This window comes from Fonsecaea multimorphosa (assembly GCF_000836435.1).
Source record: "Fonsecaea multimorphosa CBS 102226 unplaced genomic scaffold supercont1.4, whole genome shotgun sequence".
NCBI classification, from domain to species: domain Eukaryota; kingdom Fungi; phylum Ascomycota; class Eurotiomycetes; order Chaetothyriales; family Herpotrichiellaceae; genus Fonsecaea; species Fonsecaea multimorphosa.
Window position 1 is genome coordinate 1,337,556 of NW_015971638.1, and position 16,581 is coordinate 1,354,136.

At 50.8% G+C, this 16,581-nt stretch overlaps 5 protein-coding genes across 5 annotated transcripts; 2 read left to right on the top strand and 3 right to left on the bottom strand.

Annotated features, from left to right (window-relative positions):
• Nucleotides 1–2,397: 2,397 nt before the first annotated feature.
• On the bottom strand, nucleotides 2,398–4,126 carry Z520_03141 (uncharacterized protein; the record flags this gene model as incomplete). The annotated part of the gene is made up of 6 exons (XM_016773654.1): nucleotides 2,398–2,559; nucleotides 2,626–2,696; nucleotides 2,774–3,000; nucleotides 3,085–3,378; nucleotides 3,474–3,842; nucleotides 3,909–4,126. The coding sequence occupies 6 exons, from the start codon at nucleotides 4,124–4,126 to the stop codon at nucleotides 2,398–2,400; spliced, it is 1,341 nt and encodes a 446-aa protein (XP_016635711.1).
• Nucleotides 4,127–5,515: 1,389 nt separating this feature from the next.
• Nucleotides 5,516–7,384, bottom strand: Z520_03142 (uncharacterized protein; the record flags this gene model as incomplete). Its single annotated transcript, XM_016773655.1, has 5 exons — nucleotides 5,516–5,625; nucleotides 5,778–6,170; nucleotides 6,240–6,621; nucleotides 6,673–7,290; nucleotides 7,358–7,384. 5 exons carry the CDS (start codon nucleotides 7,382–7,384, stop codon nucleotides 5,516–5,518), a joined length of 1,530 nt encoding a protein of 509 aa, XP_016635712.1.
• A 2,266-nt stretch (nucleotides 7,385–9,650) lies between these two features.
• Nucleotides 9,651–12,091, bottom strand: Z520_03143 (uncharacterized protein; the record flags this gene model as incomplete). The annotated part of the gene is made up of 6 exons (XM_016773656.1): nucleotides 9,651–10,221; nucleotides 10,296–10,478; nucleotides 10,531–11,138; nucleotides 11,192–11,272; nucleotides 11,321–11,634; nucleotides 11,695–12,091. 6 exons carry the CDS (start codon nucleotides 12,089–12,091, stop codon nucleotides 9,651–9,653), a joined length of 2,154 nt encoding a protein of 717 aa, XP_016635713.1.
• A 527-nt stretch (nucleotides 12,092–12,618) lies between these two features.
• On the top strand, nucleotides 12,619–14,261 carry Z520_03144 (uncharacterized protein; the record flags this gene model as incomplete). Its single annotated transcript, XM_016773657.1, has 3 exons — nucleotides 12,619–12,782; nucleotides 12,838–13,931; nucleotides 13,981–14,261. The coding sequence occupies 3 exons, from the start codon at nucleotides 12,619–12,621 to the stop codon at nucleotides 14,259–14,261; spliced, it is 1,539 nt and encodes a 512-aa protein (XP_016635714.1).
• Nucleotides 14,262–15,025: 764 nt separating this feature from the next.
• Z520_03145 (uncharacterized protein) lies at nucleotides 15,026–16,075 on the top strand (the record flags this gene model as incomplete). The annotated part of the gene is made up of 2 exons (XM_016773658.1): nucleotides 15,026–15,388; nucleotides 15,449–16,075. The coding sequence occupies 2 exons, from the start codon at nucleotides 15,026–15,028 to the stop codon at nucleotides 16,073–16,075; spliced, it is 990 nt and encodes a 329-aa protein (XP_016635715.1).
• Nucleotides 16,076–16,581: the final 506 nt, after the last annotated feature.

Below are 16,581 nucleotides of genomic sequence, written 5' to 3' on the forward strand. Positions count from 1 at the left end.
AACCTCGTAGACATGTGCAAATCGCTTGTCCTGGGCGGCTTACAAAGGCATATTCCTCTAAGCGAGTAGGGGTCCTCCTTTCCGTACACACTCAGCCACTCAACTGGTCACATTTGTAACATTGAGCTGGGCTGACTACTAACCGCTTGTGGAAATTTGGCGGCCGACAGCCCGTTGTGGAAAGCTCTTCCATTCCTGCTCCTGTCACACTGCATGACATTGAGCATGGTAGCTTCTCTGTATGACCCCTCTCCTCAGCAAGCATTCCTCATTCTTGAGGGAGTTGACTAACAGAGATCTACCCCGCAGCGATAAGTGCTTACTTCATACTTTACACAAGTTGGCGACATTAGCAAGCTCAAACGGCGAGCCTTAGACCTCTTGGCAGCAAGGGCAGGATAACTGCATGGACTTGGGGTCTAGATTCATTGAAAATGCCCGCTCTAACTGTTCTTAATCCCAGAAAAGCCAAAGGAGGCGCTGTCTTCATTCTCTCGGCGAGGGTAGCTCCATTTTCGGGCACTAATGGCTTCTCCCGCTGCTGTGGTAGCAATCCTCACTCACAGGCGCGGCAGCATCTTTCTTGAGAGATTAGCGGTCCTTGTCTCAATTGAAAGGATGCTTCTGAAACAACATCTACGTTCCTGACCACTTGGAATGTACCAGCAACTCCAGGGCAGACACAACACTAAGCACAATTTGGTTCAAAGTGCGCACAAGCGGTGATCCGGTGTATCAATGACTACCAGTTTGGCATCATCTGCCGCGGGAAAAGGAAGAAGGAATGGTTTGGAGTCCAACAACAACTCTCAAGATGGAGTGCTACTCTTCATCAATCAACACCTGATCAAAGGATCCCAAACTGTTTGTCGACCAGAGAGGAGAATTGTTGGCTCCCACGTCCAGAGGGTGATCAGAAAAAGGAAACGTCTTAGTGCAGAAATCAGACTGATGCCGGCGATATTCCCAGGAACGCGACTGGAATCCCATACCAGGCAATCAGGCTGGGCAGAGAAAAATCATCTCAACAACGGTGGTCCGACATATGACAGTAGTGGTCAACCAAAACCGTGTGCCAGAAAGCATGATTCGAGCCAAGGCTATTTTCCAATACATCAGCATCTAGAGAAAGAAGATGAGACGAATGGGAAGGAAAAGAAGCCGCTGTTACAGCCCGCACCAAAACGGCCGTGTCGATCAGGAGCAGATTTGAAGCTTGGCTGGCAGACACCGGCTGTGGAGGCCAAGCTTCTGGGATCCAACATCTTCAGGATGTTCTTTAAATGCTGTGAGTTTTGCTATCATCTTCCGGGACTGTCTTCTTAGCTCCGAAATGCACGCCATACATCTATGCTTACTCGCTTCCTTGGAGCAGACTTGGAAAACTTCACAACCGTGACCTTTTCCGCATCTACCCACGGGGAAGAACATACTCGCTGGATTATCCGAACCGCTAGAGCCAACCGGATGGTTTTCTTCGCTATCGTTGCTGCCGGTGCGTCAATCTGTGCCAGCTTACCGGAGACCATCGATTCAGAGTGTGCGACAAGCGACTACGGCAATATTCTTATGTGGCAAATATTTACAATAAAAATGGTTGCCTTGAAGCACATTCGGGACACATTCACTCGCTGTCAAGCCCAGGATTTGACCACGATACTGTATAGTGTGACGTGTCTTACCATCGCTGCGGTAAGCCACTAGTCTCCCGGAAGTCGGTCTGACGATGTTAATAACTCTAACAGATCATGGATGGAGACGAACACGCAATGAGAATCCACTCCACGGGGCTTCGACACCTTATATCATTGGTAAATTCCAGTGATATACCTCATCACGTACTCGAGATTGTGTTGTCGTGAGTCCCGAGGAACCGCTAGATTCGATGATCAACGCCAATTGACAGCATGATTACTAGAACCTACTGCCTATGCAGCACAATAAACGGAGAGAACTGCGCAGAATTGCCTTTTCTTTCAATACCCCGTACCTCACAATCCTATATGGGCGGAAATGCACGCTCAACAGCCACCAGAGTCCACCCTGCAAGATTCTAACACGACACTCCTCGCTCTTACGGCTAGTTTTGAGCAGAGGAGAAGTCCTGGTTTGAGAACTGTGATCGACAGGAGAGCTAATGGCAAAGTGGGAAAATTACACGGAGGCTTGGAAGGAGAGACGTGACGCTGCGAAGGGGAGAAATGGTCCACCAAGTTCCCCTTTTACGGCCTTGAAGGACTTTTTGACAACGAAATAGGTCTTGTATCGAACCGCGCAGCTGAAATTGGGGGACGACACCCTGCTCCAAAATCCATGAAGACGAGATACGTCTGAAGCTTCAAGCTTGACATTGCCAAAAATGCTGCTAGGTAGTATCGGATCCCAAACGCCAAAACCTCATACCTTCTCCTTGTGCGCAGCCTGGGGGTGTTCCTTGGTTCTTTTCCCATAGAGATCCGTTCCCAAGCACGGAGCGTAGAACATCGTTCCTTTAATTGAGCGCTGCAGGGTCATCGAAGCGATTACCAGCCACATGGCTACACAGGCCGCGGTCAGAACCTGGAGCTGGTATCAGCCATCACATTCTCATACAGGGATCTTCGGCCAAGGACAATGTGAACTTACGCACGAGAGAATCTTGAAGAATCTAGACTCAAGCTCTTCCCCAATCGTGATTGTTAGGAGTGTAAACACGCCTGCGTTGAAAAGAAGGAAAGAATTAGTCCACAGCGTTGGTTTCGCAACGCACATAGGATTTCAACAGCACACATACCGACAGGAAAGATAAAACCCCACCATCCCATGTTGAACGGGAATCGACCAGAGGTGGCCACCATCATCACCGCGACGATGAACCAGACGATCGAGAATCCCCAAAGAATGAGGCCGACGAAGAAGCTTATGATATAAAGCACTTCCCCTGGAGACGTCTCACTTAGATGTGGGAGGGTGTGAGTCGTCAGGAAGAGGTGTTTTGCAACCTTGCTCAACACAATGATCCTGTAACAAGATACCGTTAGCCACACACGCTGCTCGCACCACCCTTCCGGCCGAGGAAGCAAAGGTTCGCGGGAAAATACTGACGAAAACCCCGAGAGGCTTAAAGGACCGATTGGGAGGAGAAGGGAGACAATGACTTCGCGCTTCAAGGGTTTGTGCAAAGTCATTCGGAGGAAGTATATAGTTAGGGTGATCCAGGATAGCGGCGACCCGACTCCCCACAAGATGTAACTTATGACGAGAGTCCAAAGTTGATGCTGGGGGTTTGGGATGGCACCCGCGACGAGGCCTCCAGAGGTCGCGGCGATGACTACTGCGACAATGGGGATCAGGTAGAGAGCCGTCATCTCTTCCAGCTTGCCTCTTCGATGTGTCATGCTAGAGAAGGAGATCAGCAAATACCACCTCGATGGTGATGCCTGGTCATAAACACGACCAAGACATCTTTTGGAAACAGGGGGAGGCTAAATTACATGACAAAGGTCAAGTGGAAGCAGGTGGTCAGCGCCAGCACGGCAACTATCCACCACAGAACCCACGCCAATATTGCGAGACCGTGTCCCCATTCCGGTGCACACACCAAAACGGTCATGTTCACCAGAGTTGCAAGCCCAACGGGGAAGGTGGCGAGGAACAGGCTTTGGTGGGGATGTTTGAGGACTGCCAGGAAGAGACGAGGATAGAGAGTGTAGCGCAGTGTCGACAATGCCGTAAAAGTCAAGAAGAGGACGAGGTTGACGACGAAGAAAATGACAGAGATGACGCGAAGCCAGTGTCCGTTGTAGGGCAATTGGTGGAGCATGATTGATAGCACACCGGTGCTCATGGTAATGATGAACCATCTGTGTGCGTCGTGCATAAGGATGTTAGCAGACTGCCGTGTTGAAAAGGAAACGGGAAGAATGTACGAAGGAGTGAAATTTCTTATGATCCTTCGAAATCCACGATCTTGCCCATCGTCACTTGTGTGTATCTCTTTGGAGTCGTTGCTGGTTGGTAGAGTGCCATGGTCCCTAGCTGCCGCAGCAAGTGGTCCTCCCGTGTTGTTGTGTTGCTGTGAATGGGGCTCGATGACTTGAGTGTGTCCGCTTTGATCTGAAGGACTATTTGTCTTGTTTTCTTCCATCTTGAATCGATGTGAAGCGACCAGTTGTGCCGTGCTCTTGACCTTTCATCTAAAGAGAAGCAAGGAGCCAGTCGAATCTTTTATCTGCGGCTTTGCAGGTACGCGAGCACTCCCAGAACAACCTGGGCGACCCTGTTGGTACTGAAACAAAGCATATTACTCGTCGCCTGGCTTGCTGGTCTGTCCTCGCACCTATAGCAAATGAAGTCCGGCATCATTGTGGACCTGCTGCGACCCTCTGCCATCCTGTCACTCACCTATTGGCTTGAAGACTGGACAACGGACGCTGAGTAAGAGTTATGAAGGAGATACGGGCCAGGGCCAGCTCTCTGTCTGAACTGCCCTATCAGAAACCGATGCATCTACCCCTGAAAGCAGCATAGCACGGCGGGAGGCTTTGTTGGGCCAGAGCAAGTGTGCATTGGCATTGCCAAGTCGGAGGGGTTAAGCAATGATGGCATCCCAAAGACGCCGGTCGGTTTCAATTTTGTCCGTCCCAGGCATCAGACAGCGAAAGACAGACTGGTGCTTCATGGCCGTGCTGTGTCGCTCCAAGCCTCTTTGGCGACAATCATAACAACCTGCTTTGGCTTGGGTCTGTGACGCGGACGGGAAGAAGAAAGGGATATTCGCTCGCGGAAAGTAACAGAAGAATTACCAACGTCGAGGATGGGCTTCATGTGGGTTGGAGAATGAACCTGCCTGAAGCCATTGTTAATTCCGATTGGAGAGAGTTCCACTTGCACCCAAAATAGATTACGCTTTCTACATCACCCTGACCCGGGTACCTCATTTTCCTGGTAAATACCGTATATTATATGCGTCGCGTCTTTCCTCTTGTTTAGCCCAAGTCTACTCTTTATCTCGGTCGTACCTTCTCCTTGGTCTGAATCGTTCCACGGGAGACATGTCACGGGGTCAAACCGATTTTTTGGCAAGTGGGAAGGAAGGGAGTATCAAGGCATAAGAGGTCCTGATATAGAGACGAGGAACTTGGATAATTCGGAGGGTATAAGCGATTCCTTCAACGAAGTTAACTACGAAGGACCTCCTTGTGGGCGTGACGGTGGGTTATATGGAGATGCCCTTCCTCGATCCCCTGTAATGCTCTATGTTGTGTAGGCCAGAGCAAGCCAGATCATAGAGCCTTGTTACGTGATGTGTCCTTCTTTGTCCTCCCGTGACTCCATTTTGCTGAACCCTTCTTTCCCAGTCCCTCGTTGGGCCACATGAATGTCTCTGTCGTAACACTGGGTTCCCTAGAGACTCTGAAGACGAAATCTTAAAACGCTCTTTATCAAGTTACCTGAGAAGAATATGACAGCTAAGGATGTCTGCCTCAGTGATGCCAAGGCCAAGGAGATCAGAAACCAGGTGGAGACCACGCCATCAATTGATAAAATGATTCACGACATCGGACGCCGTGGGATTCGAGGCCATGACAGCCACCTCTGCCTCGACACGGTCGCCGAGATCCTTGTTGATCTTCTTGAGAATGTCTGCACAAGAGGAGAAAAATATACTGTCAGTCATTGGCAGACAATGGTGATATAACGAGTACGCCCACTTGGTTTGGGTTGGGGCGAGGGGTTAGAAAAGAGGAGCCGTTCAACAAAAAGTGACATGCACGAGAAATTAGGGCAGAACTCACCGAAGGTATTCAGTTGCACCTCCTTTCTCGCCTTGACGATACTGGCCGCAAGATTCCCAACCAGGTGATCCTGCTCCTTCTTGTCGAGCACGTTGAGCCAGAACTCGCGCGGCTGGACATAGTCGTCTGGAGTGACGACCGAGTCGAAGGCCGTGACACGTCCGACCCACTCGTTATGTTCCTGCGCTTCGTACGGCTTCGTCACGATCTGCACGACGTCCTGGTCGCCTGGGATATAGTTGGGGAGCGAGCCCAGGTTGTCGACGATGCAGGAGCCGTCGCGGATGGTCGGGTTGTAGTGGTACCTGGGCCGGTTGGCGGTGTTCTGCATGAAGTTCGCACTGACGCGGTAGCGCGCAGCGCTGCCGTAGGCGAAGAGGCGAGTTTGGAGGACTGTGAAGGGGTTTGCTTAGTACGAGCGGGGTGGTGGGATGAAGTGGACGTAGATATGGATTTGCTTACTTGGATCAGCAGTGATATCCCAGCCGGGCACGATGGACGTCGGACAGAAGGCAACCTGTTCGACCTCTTGGAAGTAATTCGTTGGGTTCTCGTTGAGAACGATCTTACCGAAGGGGATGAGAGGGTAATCCTTCTGGGATATAGTCTTGGTCGGGTCGAAGATGTTGACCGGGTACTTCTCTGCCTCGTTCGGTGGGATAATCTGCGCGCTAACTTCCCATTCGGGGAAATCTCCAGTCTTCTTGCCGTCTTCTATGGCGTTGAAGAGGGAGCGACCGAGAAAATCTGGGTCTTCTCCTGCCATTTTGGTGGCTTCTTGTCGCGTGAAGTTCTTGACTCCGTTCTTTGGCTTCATAAATATCTTCACGTAGAAGAAAGTGTTCTGATGTTTGTCAGTTGTTTTTTCGTAGATGGCATGAGTTGGGTCAATTACCGCGTCTTTAGTGAACCTGTATGTGTTCAGACTGAAGATATTAGCGAACTGATATCCTTGGGGTGTGCCTGAATCGGTGAAGATCATCAAAAGGGCGTGAAACGCTTCGGAATTAGCGTTAAAGAATTCCCAGAAGGTCGAAGTGTCGAAGATGAGGTTCTTAGGAGTACCCTTCTGCGCATGAACGAATGATGGGAATTTACCGCCATCTCGAATAGGGAAGACGGGGACGCTCAAGAAGGCCCAATCAAGATTGCCCTCATCGGTGTACAGCTTGAACGCGAATCCACGTGTATCTCGCACAGAGTCAGCCGACCCTCTGAGGCCGGCTGTCGTCGAGAAACGAGAACGAAGTTCAGTTCTCTTTCCGACGGTGCTCAGAAAGTCGGCACTCGTGAACGCCGAGATGTCCGAGGTGACTTCAAAGTAGCCCTTCGCTCCAGCGCCCTTGGCATGAACAACTCGTTCCGGAACACGTTCGTGGACAAGATGAGAGATGATCTCGATCTGGTTGATGTCTTGAAGCAGCTGGACGCCCTGCAGCTTGGCTCCGACCCGCAGGGTTGCTTGGGGATCCTTGATCGGAAGACCGCTTTCGGTTGTGTAGTAGAAGTTGGGCTAGAGGAGATATTAGTCTGAGCTGCAGTGAGAATGGACGTGGAGATGGAGAAGAGTGGTGTCGGACCTTCTTTGCTGGGGCTGTGTCACCCATGTTGACTAGAGATACTTGCCCGGCTGCTTGCCCGTTTACTTCAGAGTTAATAGCACTCATTTTCTCGACCATGGTACATCGAGAGAGAAAGTTTGCAGACGGCGAATGGGACACGAAGTTAAGTAATATATGTGAGATGCCAGCCTCGATAACCCCTTCGGTCTAGGCTTTATGAACAGTAAGCTGATTCCTCGCCCATCAAGCCAAGCTCGTATGTTCTGCACAAAAGTGCGACAGAATCATAACGGACATCCATCATCTGCGGCAGGCACAGATTAGGCCGCCCGGGCAGGGAGTTCTTGTGGAAGGCATGTGCTCCTTCTCGAATATACAATGAAGATAGAGGCGTTAGGCCCAAGCACCTGAGCTGTATTTCGGAGCGCGAAAGTGGGTTGCCTTGTCGAGGAGCCCAGATTCAGCTCGGGCGAGTGTGAGAGAAGCTCGAGATATGATTAGTGTAGCCCTGCGGTTCGCACTAAGCGAATACGGGAGATTGACACGGCGTCCCACCTCAACTTTGCGCTGACCGCAGCAACGTACAGCCTTACCGACTTTGGGGGTAGGTCCTTCGATAAGTCTCAAGCAGAAAACCATGCTGATGGCAGGTGACCATAAAGCTTCCGTAAGGCCCGACACCGTTTTCGAGGGAGCCGTTGAGAACGTTGGGTCTCTTGGTTGGAAACCTCATTTTAACGGAGGAAGGACATTGTGAGATCGAGAGAGAGGTCAGGGAAAGGAGAGGGAAACGACAGAGCTAGACCGGGGTGCGACGAGGAAAATCGCTTCCTGCGTAGTCCTTCGAGAGGGCCCTGTTCCGGGCGGCCTTAATGTTTCTAGAAATGGACCTAGCTTCAGAGAGACGCTGCCGTATGTATCTGATAACGAGTATGTCATGTGGACGTTTTGTGGGTCGGCGTTCGCTATACAGCGAGTAGGGAGGAGTCGACCGGCCGAAGGTAGAGTACACAATGAAAATGGCTGAGATCACCAGGGATACAACCTGAGCTGATCGAGGCTGAGCGATGTTGAGCCGGCCCGGGAGTGGAGTGCTAAATGCGACATCGAGGCCGCGCCGATCCCGGTATCGAGTTCGGTCAGTTTTGGTCGGATTATAGCATATTAAACTGACTTGAATTTACATGACTCCAGGCTTCGAAGAACAGTTGGGCAAGAGGCGGCTGCATTGCTGGTCGATCGAAGGATCCAAGCCAGTAGTAGCTTTGGCTTGGAAAGCGGCCCTGAGAGCGCTGGCAACTGTAACCGAGCTCATGAGCACAGAAACTCGCCCATTCCAAGTATGTAAAACACCAAAAACTAGGAACCAGCGGCCATATTAGGGGTACTCACGGCTAGGCTCACATTACTCAGGGGTGCCTCAGGGCTCACCAAGCCAAAGTCAGGATTACACCGCTGTAGCTGAGAATAGTTTAGTCATTAGTTATACTCAGTAGCAGGATACTCAGGTCTGGGAACGGAAATGGGCTTTGGAGAGGTCACGATTCGCCGCTGAGTATCGTGGTATGCTATGTGCCTGGAAGAACCCGTCGCTTAAAGGCAGCGGGGAGTGAGGCTATACGAGTACCCAAGTCATCGCGATGATGAGATTTCTCCGATGGATGAGTTGATGAGGATCATTCGGAATCTACATGGCATTTCCCCTGTGGACTCTGGGTCCATGGCTGCTATTAAAGACGTTGCGGAGTTTGCTTGGTCACTCACAGGTATCAACGGCTCCCTCGCGCAGTGTGCTCGGGGTCAAAGCGTCTTCAGAGGCATCACCACCGAATGGCCTACCTCAGTATCCTCGGACACAACTGCTTGAGGAGGGCGTAGGGACTGATTCCATGGACCATGGTCAAAACTCAAAAGGGTCAGAACCACAGGTCTATGAAGAGACTCTGTGAAACCTGGAACTGGCATCCGATGCCCTTTTTGATATTTGTGTAGCATAGTTGAGTATGCTTCGCCATACGTAGTATCTACCACAGCAAGCGGTGGCACAGCTGTTTTTCCGAAACAGGATATTTTCGCTCAGCACTGTCAACTAGTCAGTCATGACTATAGTCATCAACATAGTCAATGCGAGGCTCCGAGTGTAGAAGGAAATCTGGGTATGTCGCACTCGACTAGCTAGTCATGGCTACTAGGTTCTCAACTGACGACGCTGCAGTATCTCCTTCACAGGCCTCCCTAGCTTCCGGCATCTGTCCTGGGTTTTTAAAGCCGGGTTCTTACTGAACCACCTAGGTAACTAGTTGTCTCCTTCTCAACGTCCAACATAGCCCACGTCAAATTGCGCAAGATTATCGTGCAGCTGTGTCGCAGAATTCAAGTTTTGGACGCCACCGCCGTAGCTGCTGGTGAACAAGCCCTCAAAGGCATCCCCGGGGAGACCGAACCCAGGTCCGAGTAGTTCTTCCACAGTATCAAAGCTCAAAGGATCGTCCCACAACTGCAATGATGCCTCAGTCGTACTGTTCGTAAAGGGCCAGCCCTCAGGAGGGTCAACAATAGTAGGGTATCCGTTGTGCCTCTCAAATTCGTTCTGGAAATCTACCACCGTCACATGGTTGGCCGAGTGGTGGTCTGCTTGGTCACAGGCCTGGCTGGATTCTGAAGCGGTCTCAACATTATTGCCACGCTTGGATTCCTGGAGTATACGCTGCGCGCGTTCGAAGAGCCGGTGCATGACCCCGGCGCTCCAGTAGGTCTCGCGCAGCTTTGACAGCACGAGCATGCAGAGTTGGAGGCGATTACCAGCGAGACCGCTGACAAGAGGTTCCAAGGACTTGAAGTCGAATAGGTGGATCTGCATCGAGGGAACTAAGGCCGTGATTCTGGGCCCGATTGGTCAATCAATTAGCCATCTTGGAATACTACCTGTGTGTCGTGAAAACGAGTCGCTACTTACACCATTTGTTTTAGAAATTGGATAGCATCGAGTTCAATTAGCTTCTCTAATATATTGTTGGTACTCGCCGCTGCTGCTCTTGCTTTCATTAAAGCCGTCTTGTGCCAGACAGGCGGACCTGAAGCAGGAATGGCCGCATGCCCACCGAGGAGGTATGGTCGATAGAGTACGGTAACTGTGCCTCTGGGATGTTGTTGGCATCTTATCGTGGATTGCCCGGAAGAGTGAGACTTACTGGTAGAATAACTCGATTTGATAAGCATGCATACGAAGCAGGTCGCTGCAACCATCCGGCAACTCGTCTTTCAGAGCACATCCTTCCAACTCTTCTGCAAGGTCATCAACTGTTTCAAGGCTAGGTCGAGGGCCTTTGACGCGATAATGGGCGCGCATGATATTCCCCAAGGTATGACTTGTTCGGACGAAGCGAACCCACATTGCTGCCAAGGGTTCGCATTCTCGGGGAATGAATTTCTCGCGATAGTCGTTTGGTATCTGTTGGAGGTCCAAGAGAATATCGCCAGCAGTAGGCATCGGCACATCACAGTCCTCGTGGTGAATACGCATCGGACGGCCCTTTGCCAGTGATACCCATCGGTCCCTGACAAAGCAAGTCCACCACAGGCGCCTTGCGTGTCTTGTAAAGGACTCCGACACGGCTGGTCCACGAAAGGTCGACTGAGGATCTCGATGAAGGCCAAGATTTTGGCACAGAGAAATGGCAATACCAGTCCAATGCCATGCCCCGGTATGGTCTTGTGGATCGGTATACCAAAAACCCATCAGGATGACAGACTGGATGAGGACAAGTTTATCCGTTCCTCGGTCGAAATCATAGAGGCACTATCATGACAGGGTTAGTTGATTCGGGAGTGCGAGCTTTCGTGGTGACTGACCTTGGCCCGCTCATACATTGAGGTTTTCAGGGCACGTCGGGACGAGTAACCCGCCTTTTGTAACAGATCGGAACTCACGAACTTGATAGAAGTCAGCGATGTCCCATGGGCAGAGAGTAGCATTCTTACATTTGCAGCAGCTAAAATCATGCACCAAAATAAAAGAGGACTGATGTTATTGCGGTCGCTTTTATACTGGCTCAAGAAAGTCGCAGCATCTACGACAGGAAGGAAGAAATGGACATGTTCAAAATAGCAGCGGATGGCTTCATCTGCGACGTCATTTGAAAGCGCCTCAAAAACACCTTTGGCGCGCATGTATCCAATCTCGGAAGCCAGTCTAGGTTTTTTGTTTGAGTCTTTTGGAATATATGGTCGCGCGTCCTGTGCTTCATTTGGGTGGCAGATATCGTAGACGGCAAGGCGAGGACCACGCCTGTCACCTGAAGCACACAAATCAGCCTGTGCTTCGCCGAGTTCTTTGTCTCACCGGGATATCCCACCGATATATGAAAGCGAGGAATCGTCAGGCAATATAGCATCAACATCCTCGTCCTCATCTGGAGTAGCAACAGTTCTCACAACAGTGATTGATGCACCAACAGAGTCAGACGGTGCTACAGGACTGTGTCTATCGGAAGGACTTGGACCGGGCGCAGTCAGTTCGGCGCAGCGGTCAGTGTTCGAATCTGCAGGATCCAAAATGCGTCGCGGTCTCCGAGGCCGATGCTTCTTGCGTGGAAGCACTTCACAATTTGCCGTGGGCCCAGCCTGCTTGCAGTTGGAACATGGTATACCGGTCCGTATCACGTCACAGCGGACTTTACGACGATTGCAGGACTGGCATGCAACTCTTGAGCGTGATCGCACATTGGCGTTCGGCTGAGTTGTGTTCTGCATGGGAATATCAGGCGGCTTTGACGGTAGACGAGCAAGAGGAGATGTTTGTCTCGGGTAGAAGAGAGTGCAATTCAGCAGATTAAAGGGTGGGTGGGACCTGAGCTTCACGCCTCCGGTTAATATTTAAGAGAAGCTCGGTTGATTCGGCCCAAAGGTCAAATTCCAACAGTCTGACAAGACCTTTTCTTCAGCTTTACATCAGTATCGCAGCAAGGAATTGCGGTATTTTCAAATGACACTAATTACCGATGGCCGGTCTCCCCCAAAACTCCTCCAGAATCCGGCATCCACATATTGATTCTTCTTCCCCAGATCTCTCCCCATCCACTCTTGAACAGACACACAATCTCCTTAACCTTGCCTCATTCATGTCAGGTCATACGGTTCCTGCGGGGTGGATTTGCCGAAGGTCACTTGACGGCCTCATGAGTCGTGGGGCGAAAAAAAGATAAAGACTTCGCAGCCCGTCACAGCCAGCGCCTCCCTTGACCTTCGCTCTACATGCAACTCGACAAACATCGGTCACCATGGGCGAGCAATACCACAACGCACACTTTGCAAGTGACGAGACCATGAAAGAAAACATTGCCATCCAAGCTGAGCGCATCGATGGAATGGACACGACAAAGACTGAAGGCGATCCTTTTACGCCGGATGAAGAGAGACGTCTCGTTCGGAAGCTCGATTTCTGGTACGATATGGAGCCGGCTTGAATATCTGAGAGGATACTAACGGTATGATATCAGGCTCCTGCCTCTCATGATGACGACCTATATGCTACAGAGCTACGACAAAGGCATTATGAGCGCTGCAACCCAGTTCAACTTCAATAGCGACCTCAAACTTACAACAATCGTGGGCTACCAAGCGGACGGCAAACCTATCACAAATAATCAGAAGTACTCAAACGCGTCCATGATATTCTACATTGGCTACCTAGTTGGGACGTATCCCATGATGTACCTGTCTCAACATTATCCCACCTCTAGAGTCCTTTCTCTGGCCACATGTCTCTGGGGCGCAGTCCTCATGTCGACAGCAGGCTGCTCGAACTATGCGGGTATCATGCTCAATCGCTTCTTTCTCGGCTTTCTCGAGTCTACGGTTGCTCCGGCATTCACGGTCTTTGTTACCTTCTGGTGGACTCGTGATGAACAGGCCCTTAGAACCAGTCTTTGGTACAGCTGTGTGGGTGTGGCTACAACCATTTCACCCTTGATAAACTACGGCCTAGGCCAGATCAACACCTCGATGGCTCGTTGGAAACCCATGTTCTTGATTTTGGGCGCCGTGACCTTGGTCTGGTCAGTCGTTTTGTTCTTTGCGCTTCCAGACAGTCCCCTGACCACCAAACGGCTCACTGAATCGGAGAAGAAGATCGTTGTCCGCAGACTGGAACGAAACAACGCCGGCACCATCAGTCGCAAATTCAACAAAGGCCAGTTCCTTGAGGCATTTCGCGACTACAAGCTCTACAGCTGCACTCTCATCATTCTTCTTACTGGTGTCCCGTCAGGCGCTCTGGGAACGTTCGGTACAGTGGTTATCAATGGTTTTGGCTTCGACCACTTTGACTCGTTGGCCTTGACATGTCCTATCGGAGCCATTACTGCGATTAGTATTCTCTTCGTGGGCTTCATCACGCGCAAATGGAACAACCTCCGTTATCTGTCTATCGTCACCTGCGCTCTCATCTCCATCGCTGGAACTCTCATCTGCTGGCTTGGACCTCGGGACAATCGTGGCTTGTTGTTTGCGGGTGTCTTTCTCATTGCAGTTCAAGTCTCTGCTGGAGGTGTCGCCGTTTCCCTAGCTGCATCAAACATTGCAGGACACACAAGTAAGTCGAGAGTCTCTTCTTCATGCTTCTTGGACCTGACTTTGAGTAGAAAAGGCTACCGTCAGTGCAACAACGTTCCTCGGATACTGTGTGGGAAATGTGATTGGACCTGAGATCTTTGGCGCCTCGCCCGGACCTGTTTACCACGCAGGCTTTATGGGAAGCTGTATCTGCCTATGCTGCGTGGTAGTAATTGCGACGGTCACTTACATCCTACTCCGCCGGGAGAATGCAAGGAGAGACAGAGTGTATGGTGGTCTTTCCTGTCAGCACGGTATCGAAGAGGATCTATCAGACATGAAGAACCAAGAGTTTAGATATGTCCTGTAGAGAGTGTGCAAGTGATTGTCAAATGTTGGAAGTCGTGGAGGTCTGGTGGGCTATCTGAGTTCAATATCTAGGGACAACAAGAAACTATCGTACGCTCTATTCAGGTCCATTGTCTTATGGCCAATACATCCTAGCATCAGAGTGACCGCAGACTGTCATCTCATAACTTCTTGATGTACTTCTCTTGTGATTTGCTTCACCTTGACAGGCATGGAGGAGATACCGACGGTCGAGACACCCACGACGGGGAAGAGGCATTCGGTCATGTACGGCTGGGTCCTTTGGGCCGAAAGTGCCGAAAGTGCCGAAGGTACCAATCAAAGAGCTGGCGCCATTCTCAAAGTGAACTGCCGCCTTGACTTGTGACCTTTGCTTTCACATCCTTTCTCCTCTGTATTTCTACCGACATAGCTCTGATCACCCTACTTCGCAGAGCCTGACCTCCATGAAAGCCGCGACAGGCAATTTCCGTGATCTCAATTGTCTCCGACCGGATCCCTCCACCTACTCCTATGTGAGAGCTCATCTTATTTCCGGGGTAGGCTGTTCTACCTAGTCCGCTGTGGAGTAGTAAAGGGCGATTGCGGAGATGAATGTCTCTTGTGTCGACGCCGTTTAGAAGGTAAAATGAAGAGCGACAGCGGACTCCCATGCACTTGAAAAGAATTTAAATCGTATTTCGCTGCCACTTCTTGTCGCTTTGGTTGCGTCTTTCTTTTCCACCAACGCATCAATCAAACTTCAAGAACTTAAAATTAGCTGGAATGGCGCTGGGAAAACTCTTGCTGCAGGTGTGTCTGTGCACCGTCACTTTCAATATCCTGACAGCTTGGGCGCTCTCCATTGCTCCTCGGACCGAATCGAATCATCAGCCTGTGGGTTGCGGAAGAGATCTCCCGGACGGTCAGGCCGTGGGAGGGGTTACCAATGTGACAATAACAAGTGATGGGAACGGTCGGAGCTATCTTATCTTCATTCCCCCGACCTACTGCGAAGATACGCCAACCTCGCTCATTGTGTCCTACCACGGAGGCGCGCGATCCGCTGAAGACCAGCTGGAGCTGGATCTGCTCACCAGCCCGGAATTCAATAACAAGTCTATCGTGGTGTATCCACAAGGGGTCAATGTAAGGAGACTTTCAACGTTACTGGGCTTACAGAAACCAGCGATACTGAGACATTTGCAGAACACATGGCAAGGAGTGCCCGGCGTCACGACGAATGACATCCAGTTCACCAGCGATATTCTGAACGAGATCCAAAACCTGTATTGCATTGACCCTTCACGCATGTACACAACAGGAAAATCAGACGGCGCTGGCTTCTGCAACATCCTCGCGTGCGACCCAGATCTTTCGACAACTTTTGCGGCATTCGCCCCCGTCTCTGGAGCCTACTATGTAGATTCCTCGCCTTGCGTACCGACGACAGTGGATCTCCCTTGCTCGCCGGGAAGTTCTGAGATACCTTTGCTTGCTTTCCATGGCGGTAACGACACCACCATCCCATATGCGGGGGAAGAGCGCAAAGGCGAATGCCTCCCAAGCATTCCTCACTTTATCCGGGAGTGGGCGCTACGGGAAGGACTTGGGACGGGCAATATAACAACACCAGTTGCCAACGACACGGTCAAATACAGCTACGGGATGGGACATGATGCAAGCTTGGTGGCTTTGATCTTCGACGCAGATATCGGCCACGACTGGCCCAGCACGGCGCCAAATGAGGACAACCAGGTGACAGGTCATCACCCGGCAAGTTTCAATGCTACGCCAATCATCTTGGATTTCTTCCAACGTTATCGACTCCCCTGAACAGTCGGATCAGGATTGGGGGCAAAGCCACCGCCAGACTGAAATGCATACTAATTTGGTCCAGGGTACAAGGAGAAACCCTCGAACTGGTGGCCGGGACGGTCGGTCATTCTAATGTACTCTTAGTTTCCATTCTCTCGCACAAACTCGGCAATTCTTTCTTCATCTGCAATAAAGTGCTTGCCTTGGTTATTGAGATATTTGCCGTGCCTCTCCTCTTTAGCCGAAGTATCTCAGACCCACAGCTCCTTCCACCTCGAAGGGGGCAATTGCCCATCTGGCATGATCAAGCCCGAAGGGTTTACAACGTAATGGAAGAGAAAATAATTTTCCATGTCCTTCATCTCTCGAATCAAATTTGAATAAGTGAGACAGGGTGCTTTGAGATACATCAATTGTTCCACCGAGACTTGCGTGAGTGCACTAATTGCCGAAGCATTTCAGGCTTCCCGAATGCCTCCCTCCCTGACTCCCTCTCACTCCCTGACTCCCTCTCACTCCCTGAC